The sequence below is a fragment of the Bombina bombina genome, chromosome 6 (assembly GCF_027579735.1).
Source record: "Bombina bombina isolate aBomBom1 chromosome 6, aBomBom1.pri, whole genome shotgun sequence".
NCBI lineage: Eukaryota > Metazoa > Chordata > Amphibia > Anura > Bombinatoridae > Bombina > Bombina bombina.
Window position 1 is genome coordinate 409,796,434 of NC_069504.1, and position 26,277 is coordinate 409,822,710.

The 26,277-nt window shown below is 39.4% G+C and overlaps 1 protein-coding gene across 1 annotated transcript in view; it reads right to left on the bottom strand.

Annotated features, from left to right (window-relative positions):
* Positions 1-3,703: 3,703 nt before the first annotated feature.
* The window catches only part of STK32A (serine/threonine kinase 32A), a 462,487-nt gene continuing 439,913 nt past the window's right edge, over positions 3,704-26,277 (bottom strand). The window contains exons 12-13 of the mRNA XM_053717146.1: positions 5,367-5,431; positions 3,704-3,857 (exon numbers count right to left, since the gene is read on the bottom strand). Coding sequence (XP_053573121.1) covers positions 3,758-3,857; positions 5,367-5,431 — 165 coding nt within the window. The 3' untranslated portion in view covers positions 3,704-3,757. The remainder of the gene's footprint in view (positions 3,858-5,366; positions 5,432-26,277) is intronic.

Sequence of the window (26,277 nt, forward strand, 5' to 3'; positions counted from 1 at the left end):
ACAGATATACATTTATGCAGATACTAGCTCCGATAGCCCCATTACTGCAGGTCTTTGTCTCGGCTCTCTGCAGCGAGGTACACTCTGGCTTTATTAGGCTCCGCTTATCTCTCGGTTCAGGCCTTGCACACTCTTTAGCCTCTAGCTCCGCTGAGACTGCGTTAGCTATTTTTGTGAGTCTCTGCTGTTGCTGTTCAATACAAGTGAAGCGAGCCTGCAAGGGACTCCTCCGTACGTCCATGGGTTTCTGTTGCGGTGTCCCCAGACTGAGGCTATCTCTGTTTGTCATGAGTGTCTCCGGTGGATCTCCGGATCCAACTGTATGCTTGTTTGGTGGGACTGTTTTGATCCGGTCTGATTCCCTCTCAGCTGCAGTCCATTTCTCCATAGTCTGGGGTGTAGCCATAGCAGCCCTGAGTTCAGTAACACAGGCCTGGTGGTGAAGTTCCATATTACGGAGTAATTGCTGCAGTGCAGCAAGTACATGCTTTTCCATTGTAGAGTCACACAGGCAGAAGTAGTGTATAGGTTAGATCTTAATAGGTCAAGTTCATGCACGGGTAAGTACCGTTGCGCTGTTTTACTTAAGGCTGAGGTCTCAGTCAGCTAGCAGGCCTTAGTAGTATTTCTGCAATAGTTTTGCGCTTTCACAGTCTTAAGATATAAATCTAGGTCCCAGTGGATAATATGGGCCAATTAGGAGCCAAATAACAATGTAGAGCTGCACCTAAATTACCCTAAATCCGTGTTTTGATGATTAATTTTCAGGAGCCCTGAGATAATGCGACTTGTTGTTTAGGTAGTTGGCTCCACCCCAGAACAAGCTTTTAAGCATTTGAAAGATGTCCTTTGTGTCCATCCAGTTTTGGTAACCCCCAATTTCGCTAAAGATTTTATTGTACAGACAGATGCCTCTGATGTTGGTTTAGGAGCAGTTCTCTCGCAGGAGTGTCAGGGAGAAGAGCATCCTGTCCTTTTCCTAAGCAGAAAACTTATTTCACAGGAAAATAACTATTCTATAGTGGAGAGGGAATGCCTTGCCATTAAGTGGGCTTTAGAGACCCTTAGGTACTATCTGTTGGGAAGAAAATTTAAATTAATAACAGATCATGCTCCTCTCACATGGATGAGTCAGAATAAGGAAACAAATTCAAGGGTTACTAGGTGGTTTATTAGCTTGCAACCCTTCAATTTTACTGTTGAGCACAGGGCTGGTCTTTTGCAGGGCAATGCTGATGGTTTGTCTCAGGTACATTCATTGATGTCGATGGTCGCTCAACACACTGGGTGTGAGCTGGGGGGGAGGATATGTGACAGAAAGCAAGGCCTGGTTATAAATGGAAGATATTTAAGACCAAGCATTGTACATGCTATTTCTCCTTTCAGTTAAAACCCCAGGGAGAAAGAGTGTGTATTTGATTATGCAGTTGATAAACTGTGTTCTGGGTCCCTGGGCTTTGGGATAATTGGAGAGAGGGTGGGCCATTATCCCAGACAGCTGTGAAGCTGTCCAGCAGCTAATCACAGGTGTGGCTAATTAGAAGTTGTGAGGGTTTAAATAGCAGCCTCACTTAGGCCTTGAGAGAGAGAGCTATACAGCTACAGAAGCTGGTGTGTGTGTTTGTTACACTGTGTAAAAGACTTTTGTTCCTGTGAACTGTAAAAGGACATTATTTTTACAAAGCACTTGTGGAATGCTGTGAAGTGCTGGGACACATTTAAAAGTACTTAACTTTGCTGCAGAGGAAGGATTTCCCTCTTTTGAAAATGAACTGCCTGTTTGTTATTGCTGTGAAAAATAAAGCCTTTTAAACTACAGTGGATTGTCCTGTGCTGCATTTGTGCCCTAGAAGACCATGGTTAAAAGTGGTCCCTGTTACAATATATATATATACACATTATATATATACGCATACACATTATATATATACTAGTCCTAAAGCCCGTTCACACGGGCCGTGTTGTGTTATATTTAATATCTCTCTCTCTCTCTCTCTCTCTCTCTCTCTCTCTCTCTCTCTCCTGTGCGCCTTCACTTGCCGGTCCTCGCGCTGCTTTGTTTCACCCCTGCGCGTGCGATCAGCTGTGCTTCCGGGTCCTCGCGCTGCTGTCGGGTGGGTGCGTGTGCGATCAGCTGCAAGTGTTTGTCTGAACTGCGCATGACGGCTTCAGACAAACTCTTGTCTTTTATAATATAGGATATATATATATATATATATATATATATATATAAACAGCACAAGGGAAACAGCACACATCATCTGGTCAACACCCTGGTACACTGCTATAGTAAATATATACAGAGTCTTGATGAACCTGCCGCCTGTCTCGAGCGTTACAAGGTCACCCAAAGCAGGCACAACACAAATAGATTTTTGCATGTCTGCACGGCCTCCATTGAAAAAGGCTCCTGTGAGAGGCGAAACGTTTGGGCAAGGCCCTTGTTTTTTGTGTGTGTTTATTCACATAAAAGACTTTTCTGCAAAAATCCCTTTGTTTTGTGCCTACTTTGGGTGACCTTGTAACGCTGGAGCCAGGTGTGGGGTTCATCAGGACTCTGTATGTATATATATATATATATATATATATATATATATATATACATACATACATACACACATTATAGCCCTTTTCCTTCAAATACCTTTTTATATACACCTTTTAACTCTTATATACATTTTGTATTAATAGTTATATATATAGAATTTTATCAGATAGTGTATATATAAGTATAACACTATATTTAAATGTATTTATGTTGTGTTTGTTGTTTTCTTTTTAACGCTTACATTTTACGATAGGTTTGCACTTGCGCAAACCCATTTTGCAATAAATTTGTTTGCGCTCAAGCAAATGTGTTTACTTTTAACTTGCAAGTTAGCGCAGGCGCGATATTGGTTATTTCCACCCGCGCTAATAATAGCGCACCACTTGTAATCTAGCCCTTTATATTTTCCAAATAGACAATGTGGAAAATTCAGTTTAGGGAATCAGTCTAACATAGTTTTGCTCTTTAGGCTTTAAAAATATAGACATAAGTTTATATATGTTGATGGTTAAAGTTATACATAGTACAACTAATTATAACCATGAATAATGTTTTCTGCAGATATATATATTATATCCTGTCAAAAGAAGGGATGATGCAAGATCTTGTTAAAAAAAGGTGAAATCTGAAATAGAGATCGGGAAATCTATTGATATATAGAAATACAAGTTTTATTGCAGATATATTGTAAAGATTGCTACCTCTGTAACATATTTCCCTTCCACACCAACATTCTCCTTTACAAATTCTAACAGAGATCTTGCACTTTGTACAAAGCTCAAAATATTCTCTTTATATGCCTTTGATAATAATCAGTTTTACACACATTACTTACAATATGCTAATATTTTGCTATTTACTGTGTGAAAATGATAAACAGAATATAAACTGAGTTTTACAAGAATCTAGTATCTTTTCCTGAAATAATAAAAATATAGTTAAGATGTAAACAAAATATATTATTAAAAAAAACATACAAAATAAAAAGATTTAAAACAGTCTGTTGCAGAATTACTTGAAAGAGTTAAGTGCTGTATGTAAGCATACATTCTACTAAAGAAAGCAAGAACTTAGGTAAGCATAATCCTTAAGAAATCACATTCTTCATCAAGTATTTTGGCTTCATAAGCTCCAGTGGTTTTTATAGTCCTATATTGCAACAGCCACAAATATATATATATATATATACATATACAGTATATATAATTGTTATAATTGTTGTAGGTTATTGTTCATTCCATCTTCATCTTCTTCTTTGGTTTGGGCCACTGTTACTTTTTCTTGTTTTTCATTAAAGTTTTGCCAGCTCCTGTACAAAAAAGCAAACAAACAAACAATTCTGAAATGGGCACATGCAGCTTTGAAATGAAAAATATTTCTGTAATTAAAGAAATAAAGTTATTTACTAAAAATAATGGTTTTGTTTGTCCCAGACAAAAAACGTAACCTGGTCCATATAGTTAATTACTCACAATTTAACTTGTATGAAAATATATTGTGTATTTTACCATAGTTCTCACAGAAACCTGTCAATGTCATTCAGAGGTAAAACAGCCTTTGTTTAAGTGGTTAGGGAAAAAAAATAATACAGGGAGTAAAATGTCTGGATCTGATCCTCAAGCAAGGGAAAGGACCACTAAAGAAATGACAGTGGGTATACGTGCTATATAGTCATTAGCTTATAGCATTGTACAAGATGCTTCATGGTAATAAGTGAGGCAGAATATTTCATAGGGATGACCACATATTATGGCACATTTGGTTTTGATTAAATAATGAATACTGATTGCATTTGTTATAACTGACTGTTCAATGTTTGCTTAACATTTGAATGTTAAAATTATAATGCACATTATTGTATATGGTTTTTCTTATGTTTCCTATTGTATATGTTTTTCCTATATTTCATAAGGAAAAAATAACTATATATATATATATATATATATATATATATATATATATATATAAAAGAGTAATAATAATCATATTATTATTTTGTTTAATCCCCTACTCCCTCCTTTACCTCTCTTCTTGTACAGGACACAATATATGCAAAAAATTGGAAACCACATGGATGCATTTTGGTAATGAGCAGAAGCAATTTTGTAATATACATGCATTAGCAAAAATGCTTCTAATAAAAGCTATAGCTGTTTCAAAAGTGTATTTAAGTATGCTCCGTGCACCAGCATTTTAAACCCAGCACTTGCTCTGAGAGCCTAAGGTGCTTGTACCATCTGGTAATGACTCAATTTGTTAATTGCTGACATGATACAAGCCCCACTGATGATCTTAGCAGCTGCAGTAACAATATCTAGCCATAAAATACTAACACTAAAATGGTGATAACTTTTACTAGAAGCATTTTTGCCAATACATTTATATTGTAAATATGTTTCTATTCAAAGATGTAATTAATCTATGTGCATTTAAATTTTGACTGGAAAGTCCCTTTAAGTGTTTTATAATGAATGTAGTTTAAATCACACCCAGTAGCCTCCTGACCCCGAACCTACTCTTCAACTCTTCTACCTTCACCTCTTTTGCTTGCTGCTTCTTTTTCTGTTGCACTCATGGGAGTTTTCTCTCTCCCTCTCACCCCTACCCCCCCTCTACCTCCCAACTTTCTTTTGTGCCCCACCCCCTCGTCTCACCTGCAATTAATCCATAACAGTGTCTTATACGCTTACAAATGACACTATCCTGCTCAGTCAAGAATAATATGATTTTCTGCCAAATGTACATGTTAATTATACCGTCAACTACCATTACCCTCTCTCTCTAGTTATGTATCAATATGGAAGGTGAATGGACTTACTTTTCTCTGTTGAAAACAATGAAGTCCCTCTCTACAGAGTCCAAATGTTTCTGCAAATTTCCATTCTTTAATAAAAACAAATAAATAGATAACTGTATTAGTGCTCTAAAGAACAGAAACGTAAACACATAAGAGCAATGCTTGTACATCAAACACAATCTGATACGGCTTTATCTTAACGTTTTTAGCCTTGAGAGAGAACAGAGTTATTACACTCTTCTAAAGTTACATTTTCAGCTAAGGATGATTCTAGAAAAAAAGATCCAAAGATAGTCACATACAATATTTCCTTTAACTTTTCACATGGTGTGTGAGCAAAAAATAAATAAATACATTCAAATTAAATTTTAAATAAAAAAGCTCAGATTTTTGTGCCAGGATTGTGTGGAAGTGAATAAATTATATCAGTGAAAGTCAAACTGACTCTGGAAATAAACTTTTTTTTTAAATTGTGAAAATAATTAAAGGGACCTAGAAGGTTCATATGCTAATTTCTTAGATCTTGAAGGCCGCCTCTAATCTAAATGCATTTTGATAGTTTTTCACCACTAGAGGGCATTAGTTCACGTGCTTCATATAGATAACATTGAGCTCATGCACGTGAATTTACCATGGAGACTGTTCTGATTGGCTAAAATGCAAGTCTGTCAAAAGAACTGAAATAAGGGGCAGTCTGCTGAGGCTTAGATACAAGGCAATTACAGAGGTAAAACGTGTATAAATATAACTGTGTTGGTTATGCAAAACTGGGGAATTGGTAATTAAGGGATTATCTATCTTTTAAAACAACAACAATTCTGGTGTTTACTGTCCCTTTAATAAGAACTCTTATAGTGTGAACTACCTGTGAGTGGTCTATTTTATCTTGTGTGCACAGGGTTAAAAACCTATATGTGCACACTAAAGTAGAAACATAGGTCTCAAATGCCCAGGATTACCTATTTTTTTTAATAATATATAATACAGAATATTAGAATAAAATGCAATTGTGTGTAAGCATAAGTTATATATAAAAACCCTAATTGTTATTTTATTTCCATTAGTGCTTTCCTATTTCCATGCCATTAGTTGGCTTCAGTTCTCAAAATATACATCATGAATATTGGCACTTTGCCCAAATGTATTACATTTAAAATAAATAATAAAATAATAATTTGTATGTATATACAGGGAGTGCAGAATTATTAGGCAAGTTGTATTTTTGAGGATTAATTTTATTATTGAACAACCATGTTCTCAATGAACCCAAAAAACTCATTAATATCAAAGCTGATAGTTTTGGAAGTAGTTTTTAGTTTGTTTTTAGTTATAGCTATTTTAGGGGGATATCTGTGTGTGCAGGTGACTATTACTGTGCATAATTATTAGGCAACTTAACAAAAAACAAATATATACCCATTTCAAATATTTATTTTTACCAGTGAAACCAATATAACATCTCAACATTCACAAATATACATTTCTGACATTCAAAAACAAAACAAAAACAAATCAGTGACCAATATAGCCACCTTTCTTTGCAAGGACACTCAAAAGCCTGCCATCCATGGATTCTGTCAGTGTTTTGATCTGTTCACCATCAACATTGCGTGCAGCAGCAACCACAGCCTCCCAGACACTGTTCAGAGAGGTGTACTGTTTTCCCTCCTTGTAAATCTCACATTTGATGATGGACCACAGGTTCTCAATGGGGTTCAGATCAGATGAACAAGGAGGCCATGTCATTAGATTTTCTTCTTTTATACCCTTTCTTGCCAGCCACGCTGTGGAGTACTTGGACGCGTGTGATGGAGCATTGTCCTGCATGAAAATCATGTTTTTCTTGAAGGATGCAGACTTCTTCCTGTACCACTGCTTGAGAAGGTGTCTTCCAGAAACTGGCAGTAGGACTGGGAGTTGAGCTTGACTCCATCCTCAACCCGAAAAGGCCCCCACAAGCTCATCTTTGATGATACCAGCCCAAACCAGTACTCCACCTCCACCTTGCTGGCGTCTGAGTCGGACTGGAGCTCTCTGCCCTTTACCAATCCAGCCACGGGCCCATCCATCTGGCCCATCAAGACTCACTCTCATTTCATCAGTCCATAAAACCTTAGAAAAATCAGTCTTGAGATATTTCTTGGCCCAGTCTTGACGTTTCAGCTTGTGTGTCTTGTTCAGTGGTGGTCGTCTTTCAGCCTTTCTTACCTTGGCCATGTCTCTGAGTATTGCACACCTTGTGCTTTTGGGCACTCCAGTGATGTTGCAGCTCTGAAATATGGCCAAACTGGTGGCAAGTGGCATCTTGGCAGCTGCACGCTTAACTTTTCTCAGTTCATGGGCAGTTATTTTGCGCCTTGGTTTTTTCCACATGCTTCTTGCGACCCTGTTGACTATTTTGAATGAAACGCTTGATTGTTCGATGATCACGCTTCAGAAGCTTTGCAATTTTAAGAGTGCTGCATCCCTCTGCAAGATATCTCACTATTTTTGACTTTTCTGAGCCTGTCAAGTCCTTCTTTTGACCCATTTTGCCAAAGGAAAGGAAGTTGCCTAATAATTATGCACACCTGATATAGGGTGTTGATGTCATTAGACCACACCCCTTCTCATTACAGAGATGCACATCACCTAATATGCTTAATTGGTAGTAGGCTTTCGAGCCTATACAGCTTGAAGTAAGACAACATGCATAAAGAGGATAATGTGGTCAAAATACTCATTTGCCTAATAATTCTGCACTCCCTGTATATATATATATATATATATATATATATATATATATATATATATATAAAATAAATAAATAAATAAATAAATAATTTATAAATAAATATAAAACAAAAAACTTTTTGAGTAAAAATATATTCTTTATAAATTGTCTCCTTTGATAAAGGATAGTAATTTAATTATTACTATTGGATAGATTTAGAGTTCTGCGTTAGCCATCAAAAGCTAAGGGGTCCTAACGCTGCTTTTGGCCGGCCGCTGGTACTTAGAGTCAGGCAGGAAAGAGTCTAATGCTCAGTTTCAAGCCGCAACTTTTCCATACCGCAGATCCCCTTACGCCAATTGCGTATCCTATCTTTTCAATGGGATCTGCCTAACGCTGGTATTTAGAGTCATGGCTGAAGTGAGCGGTAGAGCCTCTACCGACAAGACTCCAGCCGCAGAAAAAAGTCAGTAGTTAAGAGCTTTCTGGGCTAACGACGGTTTATAAAGCTCTTAACTACTGTGCTATAAAGTACACTAACACCCATACACTACCTATGTACCCCTAAACCGAGGCCCCCCCACATCGCCGCCACTATAATAAATATTTTTAACCCCTAATCTGCCGACCGCACATCGCCGCCACCTACATTATCCCTATGAACCCCTAATCTGCTGCCCCTAACATTGCCGACACCTACATAATATTTATTAACCCATATTCTGCCCCCCCCAACGTTGCCGCTACCTTACCTACACTTATTAACTCCTAATCTGCCGACCGGACCTCACCGCTAATCTAATAAATGTATTAACCCCTAAAGCTAAGTCTAACACTAACCCTAACCCCCCCCCTAAGTTAAATATAATTTTAATCTAACGAAATAAATGAAATATTATTAACTAAAGTCTTCCTATTTAAAACTAAATACTTACCTGTAAAATAAACCCTAATATAGCTACAATATAACGAATAATTACATTGTAGCTATTTTAGGATTTATATTTATTTTACAGGCAACTTTGTATTTATTTTAACTAGGTACAATAGCTATTAAATAGTTATCAACTATTTAATAGCTACCTAGCTAAAATAATTACAAAATGACCTGTAAAATAAATCCTAACCTAAATTGCAATTAAACCTAACACTACACTATCAATAAATAAATTAACTACAAGTACCTATAATTACCTACAATTAAATAAACTAAACTAAATTACAAAAACAAATAAACACTAAATTACAAAAAATAAAAAAAGATTACAAGAATTTTAAGCTAATTACACCTACTCTAAGCCCCCTAATAAAATAACAAAGCCCCCCAAAATAAAAAAAATTCCCTACCCTAATCTAAATGAAAAAAAGTTAACAGCTCTATTACCTTACCAGCCCTTAAAAGGGCTTTTCTCCAACATTGGTGTGTCCGGTCCACGGCGTCATCCTTACTTGTGGGAAATATCTCTTCCCCAACAGGAAATGGCAAAGAGTCCCAGCAAAAGCTGTCCATATAGTCCCTCCTAGGCTCTGCCCACCCCAGTCATTCTCTGTGCCATTGCACAGGCAACATCTCCACGGAGATGGTTAAGAGTATGTGGTGTTTAGTTGTAGTTTTTTTATTCTACTATCAAGAGTTTGTTATTTTAAAATAGTGCTGGTATGTACTACAGGGAGTGCAGAATTATTAGGCAAGTTGTATTTTTGAGGATTAATTTTATTATTGAACAACAACCATGTTCTCAATGAACCCAAAAAAACTCATTAATATCAAAGCTGAATAGTTTTGGAAGTAGTTTTTAGTTTGTTTTTAGTTATAGCTATTTTAGGGGGATATCTGTGTGTGCAGGTGACTATTACTGTGCATAATTATTAGGCAACTTAACAAAAAACAAATATATCCCCATTTCAATTATTTATTTTTACCAGTGAAACCAATATAACATCTCAACATTCACAAATATAAATTTCTGACATTCAAAAACAAAACAAAAACAAATCAGTGACCAATATAGCCACCTTTCTTTGCAAGGACACTCAAAAGCCTGCCATCCATAGATTCTGTCAGTGTTTTGATCTGTTCACCATCAACATTGCGTGCAGCAGCAACCACAGCCTCCCAGACACTGTTCAGAGAGGTGTTCTGTTTTCCCTCCTTGTAAATCTCACATTTGATGATGGACCACAGGTTCTCAATTGGGTTCAGATCAGGTGAACAAGGAGGCCATGTCATTAGATTTTCTTCTTTTATACCCTTTCTTCCTGTACCACTGCTTGAAGAAGGTGTCTTCCAGAAACTGGCAGTAGGACTGGGAGTTGAGCTTGACTCCATCCTCAACCCGAAAAGGTCCCACAAGCTCATCTTTGATGATACCAGCCCAAACCAGTACTCCACCTCCACCTCCACCTTGCTGGCGTCTGAGTCGGACTGGAGCTCTCTGCCCTTTACCAATCCAGCCACGGGCCCATCCATCTGGCCCATCAAGACTCACTCTCATTTCATCAGTCCATAAACCTTAGAAAAATCAGTCTTGAGATATTTCTTGGCCCAGTCTTGATGTTTCAGCTTGTGTGTCTTGTTCAGTGGTGGTCCTCTTTCAGCCTTTCTTACCTTGGCCATGTCTCTGAGTATTGCACACCTTGTGCTTTTGGGCACTCAGTGATGTTGCAGCTCTGAAATATGGCCAAACTGGTGGCAAGTGGCATCTTGGCAGCTGCACGCTTGACTTTTCTCAGTTCATGGGCAGTTATTTTGCGCCTTGGTTTTTCCACACGCTTCTTGCGACCCTGTTGGACTATTTTGAATGAACGCTTGATTGTTCGATGATCACGCTTCAGAAGCTTTGCAATTTTAAGAGTGCTGCTTCCCCTCTGCAAGATATCTCACTATTTTTGACTTTTCTGAGCCTGTCAAGTCCTTCTTTTGACCCATTTTACCAAAGGAAAGGAAGTTGCCTAATAATTATGCACACCTGATATAGGGTGTTGATGTCATTAGACCACACCCCTTCTCATTACAGAGATGCACATCACCTAATATGCTTAATTGGTAGTAGGCTTTTGAGCCTATACAGCTTGGAGTAAGACAACATGCATAAAGAGGATGATGTGGTCAAAATACTCATTTGCCTAATAATTCTGCACTCCCTGTATTTACTCTGAAACAGAAAAAGAGGAAGATTTCTGTTTGTGAGAGGAAGATGATTTTAGCAGCAGTAACTAAAATCGTTTGCTGTTTCCACATAGGACTGTTGAGATGAAGTAACTTCAGTTGGGGGAAACAGTTAGCAGACTTTTCTGCTTAAGGTATGACTAGCCATATTTCTAACAAGACTGTGTAATGCTGGAAGGCTGTCATTTTCCCCTCATGGGGACCGGTAAGCCATTTTCTTAGTCTCAAACAGAATAAAGGGCTTAATATGGGCTATAAAACTGGTAGACACTTTTATGGGCAAAATCGATTGATTTATTTGAGCATTTTATACATGTTTATGTCTGAAATTCACACTTATAAGCTTGGGGAACGTTTTTTAAAGTCAGGCACTGAGTTAGACACCTTTCCAGTCAGGAAGGGCCTTCCCAGTTGTAGGCTGAGCCTCATTTTCGTGCCATTACTGCGCAGTTACTTTTGAGAGCAAGACATGCAGATGCATGTGTGTGGATCTGAAAGTGGTTGGAAAAGTTCCTAGAAGGCTTCTTTTGGTATCGTATTCCCCCCTGGGTTTGGTAAAGTCGCAGCAAAGGCTGTAGCTGGGACTGTAGAGGGGTTAAAACTGTAACAGGCTCCGGTTTCTTTATTTTAAGGGTTAATGCTCTGAAAATTGGTGTGCAATACTTTTAATGCTTTAAGACACTGTGGTGAAAATTTGGTAAATTTTGAGCAATTCCTTCATACTTTTTCACATATTCAGTAATAAAGTGTGCACTGTGTAAAATTTAAAGAGACAGTAACGGTTTTGTTTTAAAACGTTTTTTGTACTTTCTTGACAAGTTTAAGCCTGTTTAACATGTCTGCTCCTTCAGATAAGCTATGTTCTATATGTTTGAAGATCAATGTGTCTCCCCCTTCAAAATTGTGTGATAATTGTGCCATAGCGTCCAAACAAAGTAAGGACAGTACTGCCACAGATAGTAAAGTTGCCAAAGATGATTCATCAGATGAAGGGAGTAGACATAGTTCTACATCATCTCCTTCTGTGTCTATGCCAGTTTTGCCCACGCAGGAGGCCCCTAGTACTTCTAGCGCACCAATGCTTATTACTATGCAACAATTGACGGCAGTAATGGATAACTCCATAGCAAATATTTTATCCAAAATGCCTGCATATCAGAGAAAGCGTGATTGCTCTGTTTTAAACACTGAAGAGCAGGAGGGCGCTGATGATAATTGCTCTGTCATACCTTCACACCAATCTGAAGGGGCCATGAGGGAGGTTTTGTCAGATAGGGAAATTTCAGATTCAGGAAAATTTCTCAACAGGCTGAACCTGATGTTGTGACATTTAAATTTAAATTAGAGCATCTCCGCGCACTGCTTAAGGAGGTGTTATCTACTCTGGATGATTGTGACAACCTGGTCATTCCAGAAAAATTATGCAAAATGGACAAGTTCCTAGAGGTTCCGGTGCACCCCGACGCTTTTCCTATACCCAAGCGGGGTGGCGGACATAGTGAATAAGGAGTGGGAGAAGCCCGGCATACCTTTTGTCCCCCCTCCTATATTTTAAGAAATTATTTTCCTATGGTCGACCCCAGAAAGGACTTATGGCAGACAGTCCCTAAGGTCGAGGGGGCAGTTTCTACTCTAAACAAGCGTACTACTATCCCTATCGAGGATAATTGTGCTTTCAAGATCCTATGGATAAAAAATTGGAGGGTTTGCTTAAAAAGATTTTTGTACAGCAAGGTTACCTCCTGCAACCCATTTCGTGCATTGTTCCTGTCACTACAGCAGCGTGGTTCTGGTTCGAGGAACTAGAAAAGTCGCTCAGTAGAGAGACTCCGTATGAGGAGGTTATGGACAGGGTTCACGCACTCAAGTTGGCTAATTCTTTTATTTTAGATGCCGCTTTGCAATTAGCTAGATTAGCGGCGAAAGATTCAGGGTTTGCAATTGTGGCGCGCAGAGCGCTTTGGCTAAAGTCTTGGTCAGCGGATGTATCTTCCAAGACAAAATTGCTTAATATCCCCTTCAAGGGTAAAACTCTCTTTGGACCAGAATTGAAAGAGATTATCTCAGACATCACTGGGGGAAAGGGCCACCCCCTCCCGCAAGATAGGCCTTCAAAGCCAAGAATAAGTCTAATTTTCATTCCTTTCGCAATTTCAGGAACTGACCGGCTTCCAACTCCACATCCTCTAAACAAGAGGGTAATGCTTCACAAACCAAACCAGCCTGGAAACCCATGCAAGGCTGGAACAAGGGTAAGCAGGCCAAGAAGCCTGCTGCTGCTAACAAGACAGCATGAAGGAGTAGCCCCCGATCCGGGACCGGATCTAGTAGGGGGCAGACTCTCTCTCTTTGCTCAGGCTTGGGCAAGAGATGTTCAGGATCCCTGGGCACTAGAAATAGTTTCTCAGGTTTATCTTCTGGAATTCAAGGAACTACCCCCAAGGGGAAGGTTCCACATGTCTCACTTATCCTTAAACCAAATAAAGAGACAGGCATTCTTACATTGTGTAGAAGACCTGTTAAAAATGGGAGTGATACACCCAGTTCCAACGGCGGAACAGGGAATGGGATTTTACTCAAATCTGTTTGTGGTTCCCAAAAAAGAGGGAACTTTCAGACCAATTCTGGATTTAAAGATCCTAAACAAATTTCTCAGGGTTCCATCGTTCAAAATGGAAACCATTTCGAACGATTCTACCTACAATCCAGGAAGGTCAATTTATGACTACCGTGGATCTAAAGGATGCGTATCTACATATTCCTATCCACAAGGATCATCATCAGTTCCTAAGGTTCGCCTTTCTGGACAAACATTACCAGTTTGTGGCGCTCCCATTCGGGTTAGCCACTGCTCCAAGGATTTTCACAAAGATACTCGGGTCCCTTCTAGCGGTCCTAAGACCAAGGGGCATTGCAGTAGTACCTTACTTGGACAACATTCTGATACAAGCGTCGTCTCTCTCAAAGGCAAAGGCTCACACAGACATCGTTCTGGCCTTTCTCAGATCTCACGGATGGAAGGTGAACATAGAAAAAAGTTCCCTGTCTCCGTCGACAAGAGTTCCTTTCTTGGGAACAATAATAGATTCTTTAGAAATGAGGATTTTCTTGACAGAAGTCAGAAAGTCAAAGCTTCTAAACGCTTGTCAAGTTCTTCATTCTATTCCACGTCCTTCCGTAGCTCAGTGCATGGAAGTGGTAGGGTTGATGGTTGCAGCAATGGACATAGTTCCTTTTGCGCGAATTCATCTAAGACCATTACAACTGTGCATGCTGAAACAGTGGAATGGGGACTATACAGACTTGTCTCCAGTGATTCAAGTAGATCAGAAGACCAGAGACTCACTCCGTTGGTGGCTAACCCTGGACCACTTGTCCCAGGGAATGAGCTTCCGCAGACCAGAGTGGGTCATCGTCATGACCGACGCCAGTCTAGCAGGAAGGGGCGCGGTCTGGGAATCCCTGAAAGCTCAGGGACTATGGTCTCGGGAAGAGTCTCTTCTCCCGATAAACATTCTGGAACTGAGAGCGATATTCAATGCTCTCAGGGCTTGGCCTCAACTAGCAAAGGCCAGATTTATAAGATTCCAATCAGACAACATGACGACTGTTGCTTATATCAATCATCAGGGGGGAACAAGGAGTTCCCTGGCGATGAGAGAAGTGACCAAAATAATAGAATGGGCGGAGGATCACTCCTGCCACCTATCTGCGATCCACATCCCAGGAGTGGAAAACTGGGAGGCGGATTATCTGAGTCGTCAGACATACCATCCGGGGGAGTGGGAACTTCACCCGGAGATCTTTGCCCAATTAACTCAGTTATGGGGCATTCCAGACATGGATCTGATGGCGTCTCGTCAGAACTTCAAGGTTCTTTGCTACGGGTCCAGATCCAGGGATCCCAAGGCGGCTCTAGTGGATGCACTAGTAGCGCCTTGGACCTTCAATCTAGCCTATGTGTTTCCACCGTTTCCTCTCATTCCCAGGCTGGTAACCAGGATCAAGCAGGAGAGGGCCTCGGTGATCTTGATAGCTCCTGCGTGGCCACGCAGGACTTGGTATGCAGACCTGGTGAATATGTCATCGGTTCCACCATGGAAGCTACCTTTGAGGCAGGATCTTCTGGTACAGGGTCCATTCGAACATCCAAATCTAGTCTCTCTCCAGCTGACGGCTTGGAAATTGAACGCTTGATTTTATCTAAGTGTGGGTTTTCGGATTCTGTGATAGATACTCTTGTACAAGCCAGAAAACCTGTAACTAGAAAGATTTACCATAAAATATGGAAAAGATATATCTGTTGGTGTGAATCCAAGGGATTCTCATGGAGTAAGATTAAGATTCCTAGGATCCTTTCCTTCCTACAAGAGGGTTTGGATAAGGGATTATCAGCGAGTTCTCTAAAGGGACAGATTTCTGCTTTATCTGTCTTGTTACACAAACGACTGGCAGCTGTGCCAGATGTTCAAGCATTTGTTCAGGCTCTGGTTAGGATTAAGCCTGTTTACAGACCTTTGACTCCTTCCTGGAGTTTAAATCTAGTTCTTTCAGTTCTCCAAGGGGTTCCGTTTGAACCTTTACATTCCATAGATATTAAGTTGTTATCTTGGAAAGTTTTGTTTTTGGTTGCTATTTCTTCTGCTAGAAGAGTTTCTGAGTTATCTGCTCTGCAGTGTTCTCCGCCCTATCTGGTGTTTCATTCAGATAAGGTTGTTTTGCGTACTAAGCCTGGTTTTCTTCCAAAGGTTGTTTCCAACAAAATATTAACCAGGAGATAGTTGTACCTTCTTTGTGTCCGAATCCAGTTTCAAAGAAGGAACGTTTGTTACACAAATTAGACGTAGTCCGTGCTCTAAAATTCTATTTAGAAGCTACAAAAGAGTTCAGACAAACATCTTCTCTGTTTCTCGTCTATTCTGGTAAAAGGAGAGGTCAAAAAGCGACTGCTACCTCTCTTTCCTTTTGGCTTAAAAGCATCATCCGATTGGCTTACGAGACTGCCGGACGGCAGCCTCCTGAAAGAATCACAGCTCACTCTACTAGGGCTGTGGCTTCCACATGGGCCTTCAAGAACGAGGCTTCTGTTGATCAGATATGTAAGGCAGCGACTTGGTCTTCACTGCACACTTTTGCCAAATTTTACAAATTTGATACTTTTGCTTCTTCGGAGGCTATTTTTGGGAGAAAGGTTTTGCAAGCCGTGGTGCCTTCTGTTTAGGTAACCTGATTTGCTCCCTCCCTTCATCCGTGTCCTAAAGCTTTGGTATTGGTTCCCACAAGTAAGGATGACGCCGTGGACCGGACACACCAATGTTGGAGAAAACAGAATTTATGCTTACCTGATAAATTACTTTCTCCAACGGTGTGTCCGGTCCACGGCCCGCCCTGGTTTTTTAATCAGGTTTGATTAATTATTTTCTCTAACTACAGTCACCACGGCACCCTATGGTTGCTCCTGTTTTTTTCCTCCTGTCCGACGGTCGAATGACTGGGGTGGGCAGAGCCTAGGAGGGACTATATGGACAGCTTTTGCTGGGACTCTTTGCCATTTCCTGTTGGGGAAGAGATATTTCCCACAAGTAAGGATGACGCCATGGACCGGACACACCATTGGAGAAAGTAATTTATCAGGTAAGCATAAATTCTGCTTTTGCGGGGCATGCCCCAAAGAAATCAGCTCTTTTGCCTGTAAAAAAAAACAAAATACACAATTCCGATCAGCCAATAGAATGCAAGCTCAATCTGATTGGCTGATTGGATCAGCCAATCCGATTGAACTTGAAAATGATTGGCTGATTTAATCAGCCAATCAGATTTTTCCTACCTTAATTCCAATTGGCTGATAGAATCCTATCAGCCAATCGGAATTCGAGGGACACCATCTTGGATCACTTAAAGGAACCTTCATTCGTCTAGTCGTCGTTGAAGAAGGATGTTCTGCACCGGAGGTCTTGAAGATGGAGCCGCTCCTTGTCGGATGGATGAAGATAGAAGATGCCGCTTGGATGAAGATGTCTGCCGGTCTGGATGTCCTCTTCTGCCCGGATAGGATGAAGACTTCTGCCGCTCCGGATGTCTTCTTTTGGTCCATCGGTGCCCGGCTGGGTGAACACGGCTCAAGGTAGGGAGATCTTCAGGGGGGTAGTGTTAGGTTTATTTAAGGGGGGTTTGGGTTAGAGTAGGGGTATGTGGGTGGTGGGTTGTAATGTTGAGGGTGGTATTGTGTTTATTTTTACAGGCAAAAGAGCTGATTTCTTTGGGGCATGCCCCGCAAAAAGCCCTTTTAAGGGCTGGTAAGGTAATAGAGCTGTTAACTTTTTTAATTTAGATTAGGGTAGGGAATTTTTTTTTTATTTTGGGGGGCTTTGTTATTTTATTAGGGGGCTTAGAGTAGGTGTAATTAGCTTAAAATTCTTGTAATCTTTTTTTATTTTTTGTAATTTAGTGTTTGTTTTTGTAATTTAGTTTAGTTTATTTAATTGTAGGTACTTGTAGTTAATTTATTTAATTTATTTATTGATAGTGTAGTGTTAGGTTTAATTGTAACTTAGGTTAGGATTTATTTTACAGGTAATTTTGTAATTATTTTAGCTAGGTAGCTATTAAATAGTTAATAACTATTTAATAGCTATTGTACCTAGTTAAAATAAATACAAAGTTGCCTGTAAAATAAATATAAATCCTAAAATAGCTACAATATAATTATTCGTTATATTGTAGCTATATTAGGGTTTATTTTACAGGTAAGTATTTAGTTTTAAATAGGAAGACTTTAGTTAATAATATTTAATTTATTTTGTTAGATTAAAATTATATTTAATTTAGGGGGGTGTTAGACTTAGCTTTAGGGGTTAATACATTTATTAGAGTAGCGGCGAGGTCCGGTCGGCAGATTAGGGGTTAATAAGTGTAGGTAAGGTAGCGGCAACGTTGGGGGGGCAGATTAGGGGTTAATAAATATAATGTAGGTGTCTGCGATGTTAGGGGCAGCAGATATGGGGTACATAGGTATAATGTAGGTTGCGGCGGTGTCCGGAGCGGCAGATTAAGGGTTAATAGTGTAATACAGGTGTCAGTGATAGCGGGGCAGCAGATTAGGGGTTAATAAGTGTAAGGTTAGGGGTGTTTAGACTCGGGGTACATGTTAGGTGCAAACTTAGAAACTGTTTCCCCATAGGAAACAATGAGGCTGCGTTGGGAGCTGAACGCTGTTTTTTTGCAGGTGTTAGGTTTTTTTCATCCCAAACTGCCCCATTGTTTCCTATGGGGGAATTGTGCACGAGCACCTTTTAGCTGCTTACCGCTACCGTAAGCAACGCTGGTATTGAGGGATGAAGTGGCGGCACATTAGGCTCAACGCATCCTTTTTTGAGCCTAACGCAGCCCTTCAGACAACTCTAAATACCAGCGTTGTCTTAAGGGTGCGTTGGGAAAAAAAGCTGTGTTAGCTACGCGGGTCTTTACTGACAAAACTCTAAATCTAGCCTTATATCTTTCTTTTTTCTGTTATTTCCCAAAACTGGGTATGATTGCTAAGGAAAAACAGAATTATTACGTATACTCTTCAAAGTAGGAAAAATTATTTTTTCGTTAAATTATGTTATGGTATTTATAGTGACTAATTTGTGAGTTGAAATGTTATACAAAAATGTTCACAATATTTCCTTGATAACTAAAAGAATTGATTGGAAACAAAGAAATAATGCACAGAGAGAACAAACTATTACACCCACTTCCTTAATTGCAATACTATGAAGAGTGATAATGTGAGGTCCTAAAGATGGAATAAAAGGAAATCCTCCTGATGACATCACAAACTGATTTGCCGGGAAGAAGCCCTAAGCATAAAAGGTGAAACATGTGTAGCTAGGCGTTCAGTGCAGCGGTATTTCTCACAATCAAAAAACGCTAAGCACTTACCAAGCAGCAGTGTGATTAAGCAGCAGTGGACAAAAATAACAGATACCCAAGCACCCAGGGACTCTGCAACCACAGGAGCAACTCTCGCAAGGTGTAATTGAAAAGCAAGGAAGCTGTATCTTAAGGAGGTGTGGATTGGAAGCACGCTCCATGTCAGGAAGGGAGGTATTGTATGCACTCCACTGATCTCTACATCAAGCTACCTACAAACAACCTGAGTGAGTACTATAATTGAGCTCCGTTACAAAGTGGCTGTATGGAGGAAACACAGCAATTCTAATGTTGCATTTGCTAGTGTGACTGGGTTTTCAAGCAATAGTACACCTGCACCCTTAAAAGGACATTTTAATTGCATGTTTGCAAGGACAGTTTTCTATTTATGTCCACTGCTTCAGCTAGGGGATCCCCAATTGAATTACAGGGAGTGCAGAATTATTAGGCAAATGAGTATTTTGACCACATCATCCTCTTTATGCATGTTGTCTTACTCCAAGCTGTATAGGCTCGAAAGCCTACTACCAATTAAGCATATTAGGTGATATGCATCTCTGTAATGAGAAGGGGTGTGGTCTAATGACATCAACACCCTATATCAGGTGTGCATAATTATTAGGCAACTTCCTTTCCTTTGGCAAAATGGGTCAAAAGAAGGACTTGACAGGCTCAGAAAAGTCAAAAATAGTGAGATATCTTGCAGAGGGAAGCAGCACTCTTAAAATTGCAAAGCTTCTGAAGCGTGATCATCGAAAAATCAAGCGTTTCATTAAAAATAGTCAACAGGGTCGCAAGAAGCGTGTGGAAAAACCAAGGCGCAAAATAACTGCCCATGAACTGAGAAAAGTTAAGCGTGCAGCTGCCAAGATGCCACTTGCCACCAGTTTGGCCATATTTCAGAGCTGCAACATCACTGGAGTGCCCAAAAGCACAAGGTGTGCAATACTCAGAGACATGGCCAAGGTAAGAAAGGCTGAAAGACGACCACCACTGAACAAGACACACAAGCTGAAACGTCAAGACTGGGCCAAGAAATATTTCAAGACTGATTTTTCTAATATTTTATGGACTGATGAAATGAGAGTGAGTCTTGATGGGCCAGATGGATGGGCCCGTGGCTGGATTGGTAAAGGGCAGAGAGCTCCAGTCCGACTCAGACGCCAGCAAGGTGGAGGTGGAGTACTGGTTTGGGCTGGTATCATCAAAGATGAGCTTGTGGGGCCTTTTCGGGTTGAGGATGGAGTCAAGCTCAACTCCCAGTCCTACTGCCAGTTTCTGGAAGACACCTTCTTCAAGCAGTGGTACAGGAAGAAGTCTGCATCCTTCAAGAAAAACATGATTTTCATGCAGGACAATGCTCCATCACACGCGTCCAAGTACTCCACAGCGTGGCTGGCAAGAAAGGGTATAAAAGAAGAAAATCTAATGACATGGCCTCCTTGTTCACCTGATCTGAACCCCATTGAGAACCTGTGGTCCATCATCAAATGTGAGATTTACAAGGAGGGAAAACAGTACACCTCTCTGAACAGTGTCTGGGAGGCTGTGGTTGCTGCTGCACGCAATGTTGATGGTGAACAGATCAAAACACTGACAGAATCCATGGATGGCAGGCTTTTGAGTGCCCTTGCAAAGAAAGGTGGCTATATTGGTCACTGATTTGTTTTTGTTTTGTTTTTGAATGTCAGAAATGTATATTTGTGAATGTTGAGATGTTATATTGGTTTCACTGGTAAAAATAAATAATTGAAATGGGTATATATTTGTTTTTTGTTCAGTTGCCTAATAATTATGCACAGTAATAGTCACCTGCACACACAGATATCCCCCTAAAATAGCTATAACTAAAAACAAACTAAAAACTACTTCCAAAACTATTCAGCTTTGATATTAATGAGTTTTTTGGGTTCATTGAGAACATGGTTGTCGTTCAATAATAATATTAATCCTCAAAAATACAACTTGCCTAATAATTCTGCACTCCCTGTATAGTTCAAGTTTGGAATCCAATTAATCTTGGACTTTATTTACTATATTTTTTTCTGGGACTATTATTTTCAATCCTCATAGGATTTTTTGCTGTTGGTCTTTGTTATATTATTGCATTTAGCATTAAACTGATGTTTAGTTTATAGCAATCTCTGTGTTACATTATTTGTGATACTACACTATCCATTATCTTAGGTGTATAGTTTAAATATAGGGACAATGATTTAGTGCTGGATAGGGTTATCTTTTTCCATACCTTCCTGTATCCTTATTCTTAGCTTATCTTATGGTCTCTCTTCTTTTTCTAACGCAGCCAATGACTGTGTGGAATAGAACAGTGTTCTAAACTTACATTTCTAACAAGAACTGAAAAGTGCACAATAAACTTTATCATTTGCCCTTAAGATGTAAACCAAACACTGCAACTTGTCTCCTCTCCATCTGTGTTATAAGTGATCCAACTAAATGTTACACAGATTAAAGAACCAAAGAAAAAATGCATGGATAGCATCCATCAGCTGTGAAGAAAGATTTACAGTTGCAGAATCAGAATAGAATTATACAAATATAATAGTTCAACCAAATTATATTAATCAATAATTGATTGAGATAATTGGATCAAGAAGCAAATCTGGAATGCAACATTTGGAATATATTATTATTATCGGTTATTTGTAGAGCGCCAACAGATTCCGCAGTGCTATATATACACACCAAGCCTTGCTCTTGAATCCTGGTGTCTGACTTTGCTGTTGTAAAAAAAAAAGAAAGGATGGGACACTTTTCTGGGGTACAAGTAAGAGAAGTATATTCTAAGATTAGTTTCAAAATTGATAAAAGATGTGTAACAGCAGTCCAGGTGATGATCAAAGTAATGTATGATAAAATTCTAGCATAAAAGCAAGAAAGTAATAAAACTCCCATAAGCAAGGGTTAATAACAGTAAGTAATGGCAACAATAAACATACATACCAAGCACATATTCTAAACACAGTAAAACTTCCACTAAACACAAGGAGGTTATTACCATGTCAAGTAGCACTGTAAAAAATCCTAACAGATAATATGGTTGCCCCTTCTCAATATTTAATGACAGTGGCCAGACTGTAACCAAAGACAGATAACAACCAGCAGATCAACATATTTGAGTTTCTGTACTCAAACACTACTGCAGTCTTTGTGCCATTTTCTACATTAGAATATCATTTTTTTGTATATCCTGCTTTCCAGGATAAGGCTACGTTCATAAACAAGCAACAGACATCTAATCGAGAAAGCAATTGCTAGTCATATACAGAAACCAATAGACACACTGACTTTTCAACTTTTACAAGATTACTGCCACTTTTTCTATGATCTGATTAAGAATCTTTCAAGAGTTCCATTTATACTTCCAATGACGTCTTTGCAATATGTTTGTGTAGGCCTGAGGCCAAGATTACTGTTATTATTACTTTATCACTTTAAATGATCTACAAGAAGAAGTGAAAGAAGGAAAACAGAAGATTTAAAACTGATTTTTTGACCTGGTAAAAATAATCCCAAACAAAAACATAAAGGCACTACAATACAGTATTAGTTTCCCAATATTCCTATTAAATGAATTGTACAAAATATGTAAGGTGGAAATAGGTGCTCTGCATTGATTAAAAATGTATTGGGAAAAAATCCAGCTATAGCACAGTAAGCTTATTATTACTGTTTGGTTGTAATTCCCCTTATCCTTTATTTCCAATAATTAAAGGGATAGGAAGGTCAAAATTAAACTTGCATGATTCCGATAGATCATGTATTTTAAGGCACTTTTAAATTCTCTTTTATTTTGAAATGTCCTTTGTGATTGGCTAACTAGATGTGTTCCGCTAGCTGCTGGTAGTGCAATGCTGCTCCTTCAGCATTAGATAACAAGAGAAAGAAGCAAATTTGATATTTGAAGTAAATTAGAAAGTTTTCTGAAATTGTATGTTCTATCCGAATCATGAAATCATTTTTTGGGTTTCCTGTCCCTTTAAGATATAAAAAAAACAGTTAAAAACACAACAAAGGCTCTACTATGGAGTGCTAGATTCCTTTCTCTTTGTATCTTTCTGGTATCTTGACTATATGGTTGTTGAGATAAATAATTGAGGTAAACAATATATTTACTTAGGAGACTCTTGTATCAAACATTAACGGCTAGATTTAGAGTTTTGTCGGTAACGACCCGAAAAGCTAACGCCGGCTTTTTTCTGGCCGCACCATAAAAATAACTCTGGTATTGAGAGTCCACATAAAGGCTGCGTTAGGCTCCAAAAAAGGAGCGTAGAGCATATTTAACGCAGCTTCAACTCTCGATACCAGAGTTGCTTACGCAAGCGGCCAGCCTCAAAAACGTGCTCGTGCACGATTCCCCCATAGGAAACAATGGGGCTGTTTGAGCTGAAAAAAAACCTAACACCTGCAAAAAAGCTGCGTTCAGCTCCTAACGCAGCCCCATTGTTTGCTATGCGGAAACACTTCCTACATCTGCATCTAACACTCTAACATGTACCCCGAGTCTAAACACCCTTAACCTTACACTTATTAACCCCTAATCTGCCGCCCCCCGCTATCGCTGACCCCTGCATATTATTATTAACCCTAATCTGCCGCTCCGTACACCGCCGCAACCTAGTTATCCCTATGTACCCCTAATCTGCTGCCCCTAACACCGCCGACCCCTATATTATATTTATTAACCCCTAATCTGCCCCCCACAACGTCGCCTCCACCTGCCTACACTTATTAACCCCTAATCTGCCGAGCGGACCTGAGCGCTACTATAATAAAAGTTATTAACCCCTAATCCGCCTCACTAACCCTATAATAAATAGTATTAACCCCTAATCTGCCCTCCCTAACATCGCCGACACCTAACTTCAATTATTAACCCCTAATCTGCCGACTGGAGCTCACCGCTATTCTAATAATTGTATTAACCCCTAAAGCTAAGTCTAACCCTAACACTATCACCCCCCTAAGTTAAATATAATTTACATCTAACAAAATTAATTATCTCTTATTAAATAAATTATTCCTATTTAAAGCTAAATACTTACCTGTAAAATAAATCCTAATATAGCTACAATATAAATTATAATTACATTGTAGCTATTTTAGGATTAATATTTATTTTACAGGCAACTTTGTAATTATTTTAACCATGTACAATAGCTATTAAATAGTTAAGAACTATTTAATAGTTACCTAGTTCAAATAATTACAAAATTACCTGTAAAATAAATCCTAACCTAAGTTAGAATTAAACCTAACACTATACTATCATTAAATTAATTAAATAAAAATACCTACAATTACCTACAATTAAACCTAACACTACACTATCAATAAATAAATTAAATACAATTCCTACAAATAACTACAATGAAATAAACTAACTAAAGTACAAAAAATAAAAAAGAACTAAGTTACAAAAAATAAAAAAATATTTACAAACATAAGAAAAATATTACAACAATTTTACACTAATTACACCTACTCTAAGCCCCCTAATAAAATAACAAAGCCCCCCAAAATAAAAAATGCCCTAGCCTATTCTAAATTACTAAAGTTCAAAGCTCTTTTACCTTACCAGCCCTGAACAGGGCCCTTTGCGGCGCATGCCCCAAGAAGTTCAGCTCTTTTGCCTGTAAAAAAAACCCATACAATACCCCCCCCCCAACATTACAACCCACCACCCACATACCCCTAATCTAACCCAAACCCCCCTTAAATAAACCTAACACTAAGCCCCTGAAGATCATCCTACCTTGTCTTCACCTCACCAGGTATCACCGATCCGTCCTGGCTCCAAAATCTTCATCCAACCCAAGCGGGGGCTGGCGATCCATCATCCGGTGGCTGAAGAGGTCCAGAAGAGGCTCCAAAGTCTTCATCCTATCCGGGAAGAAGAGGCGATCCGGACCGGCAACCATCTTGATCCAAGCGGCATCTTCTAACTTCATCCGATGACGACCGGCTCCATCCTGAAGACCTCCACCGCGGACCCATCTTCTTCCGGCGACGTCCAACTGAAGAATGACGGTACCTTTAAGGGATCGTCATCCAAGATGGCGTCCCTCGAATTCCGATTGGCTGATAGGATTCTATCAGCCAATTGGAATTAAGGTAGGAATATTCTGATTGGCTGATGGAATCAGCCAATCAGAATCAAGTTCAATCCGATTGGCTGATCCAATCAGCCAATCAGATTGAGCTCGCATTCTATTGGCTGATCGGAACAGCCAATAGAATGCAAGCTCAATCTGATTGGATCAGCCAATCGGATTGAACTTGATTCTGATTGGCTGATTCATCAGCCAATCAGAATATTCCTACCTTAATTCCGATTGGCTGATAGAATCCTATCAGCCAATCGGAATTCGAGGGACGCCATCTTGGATGACGTCCCTTAAAGGAGCCGTCATTCTTCAGTTGGACGTCGCCGGAAGAAGATGGGTCCGCGGTGGAGGTCTTCAGGATGGAGCCGGTCGTCATCGGATGAAGATAGAAGATGCCGCTTGGATCAAGATGGTTGCCGGTCCGGATCGCCTCTTCTTCCCGGATAGGATGAAGACTTTGGAGCCTCTTCTGGACCTCTTCAGCCACCGGATGATGGATCGCCAGCCCCCGCTTGGGTTGGATGAAGATTTTGGAGCCAGGACGGATCGGTGATACCTGGTGAGGTGAAGACAAGGTAGGATGATCTTCAGGGGCTTAGTGTTAGGTTTATTTAAGGGGGGTTTGGGTTAGATTAGGGGTATGTGGGTGGTGGGTTGTAATGTTGGGGGGGGGGTATTGTATGTTTTTTTTTACAGGCAAAAGAGCTGAACTTCTTGGGGCATGCCCGCAAAGGGCCCTGTTCAGGGCTGGTAAGGTAAAAGAGCTTTTAACTTTAGTAATTTAGAATAGGGTAGGGCATTTTTTATTTTGGGGGTCTTTGTTATTTTATTAGGGGGCTTAGAGTAGGTGTAATTAGTTTAAAATTGTTGTAATATTTTTCTTATGTTTGTAAATATTTTTTTATTTTTTGTAACTTAATTCTTTTTTATTTTTTGTACTTTAGTTAGTTTATTTCATTGTAGTTATTTGTAGATATTGTATTTAATTAATGTATTGATAGTGTA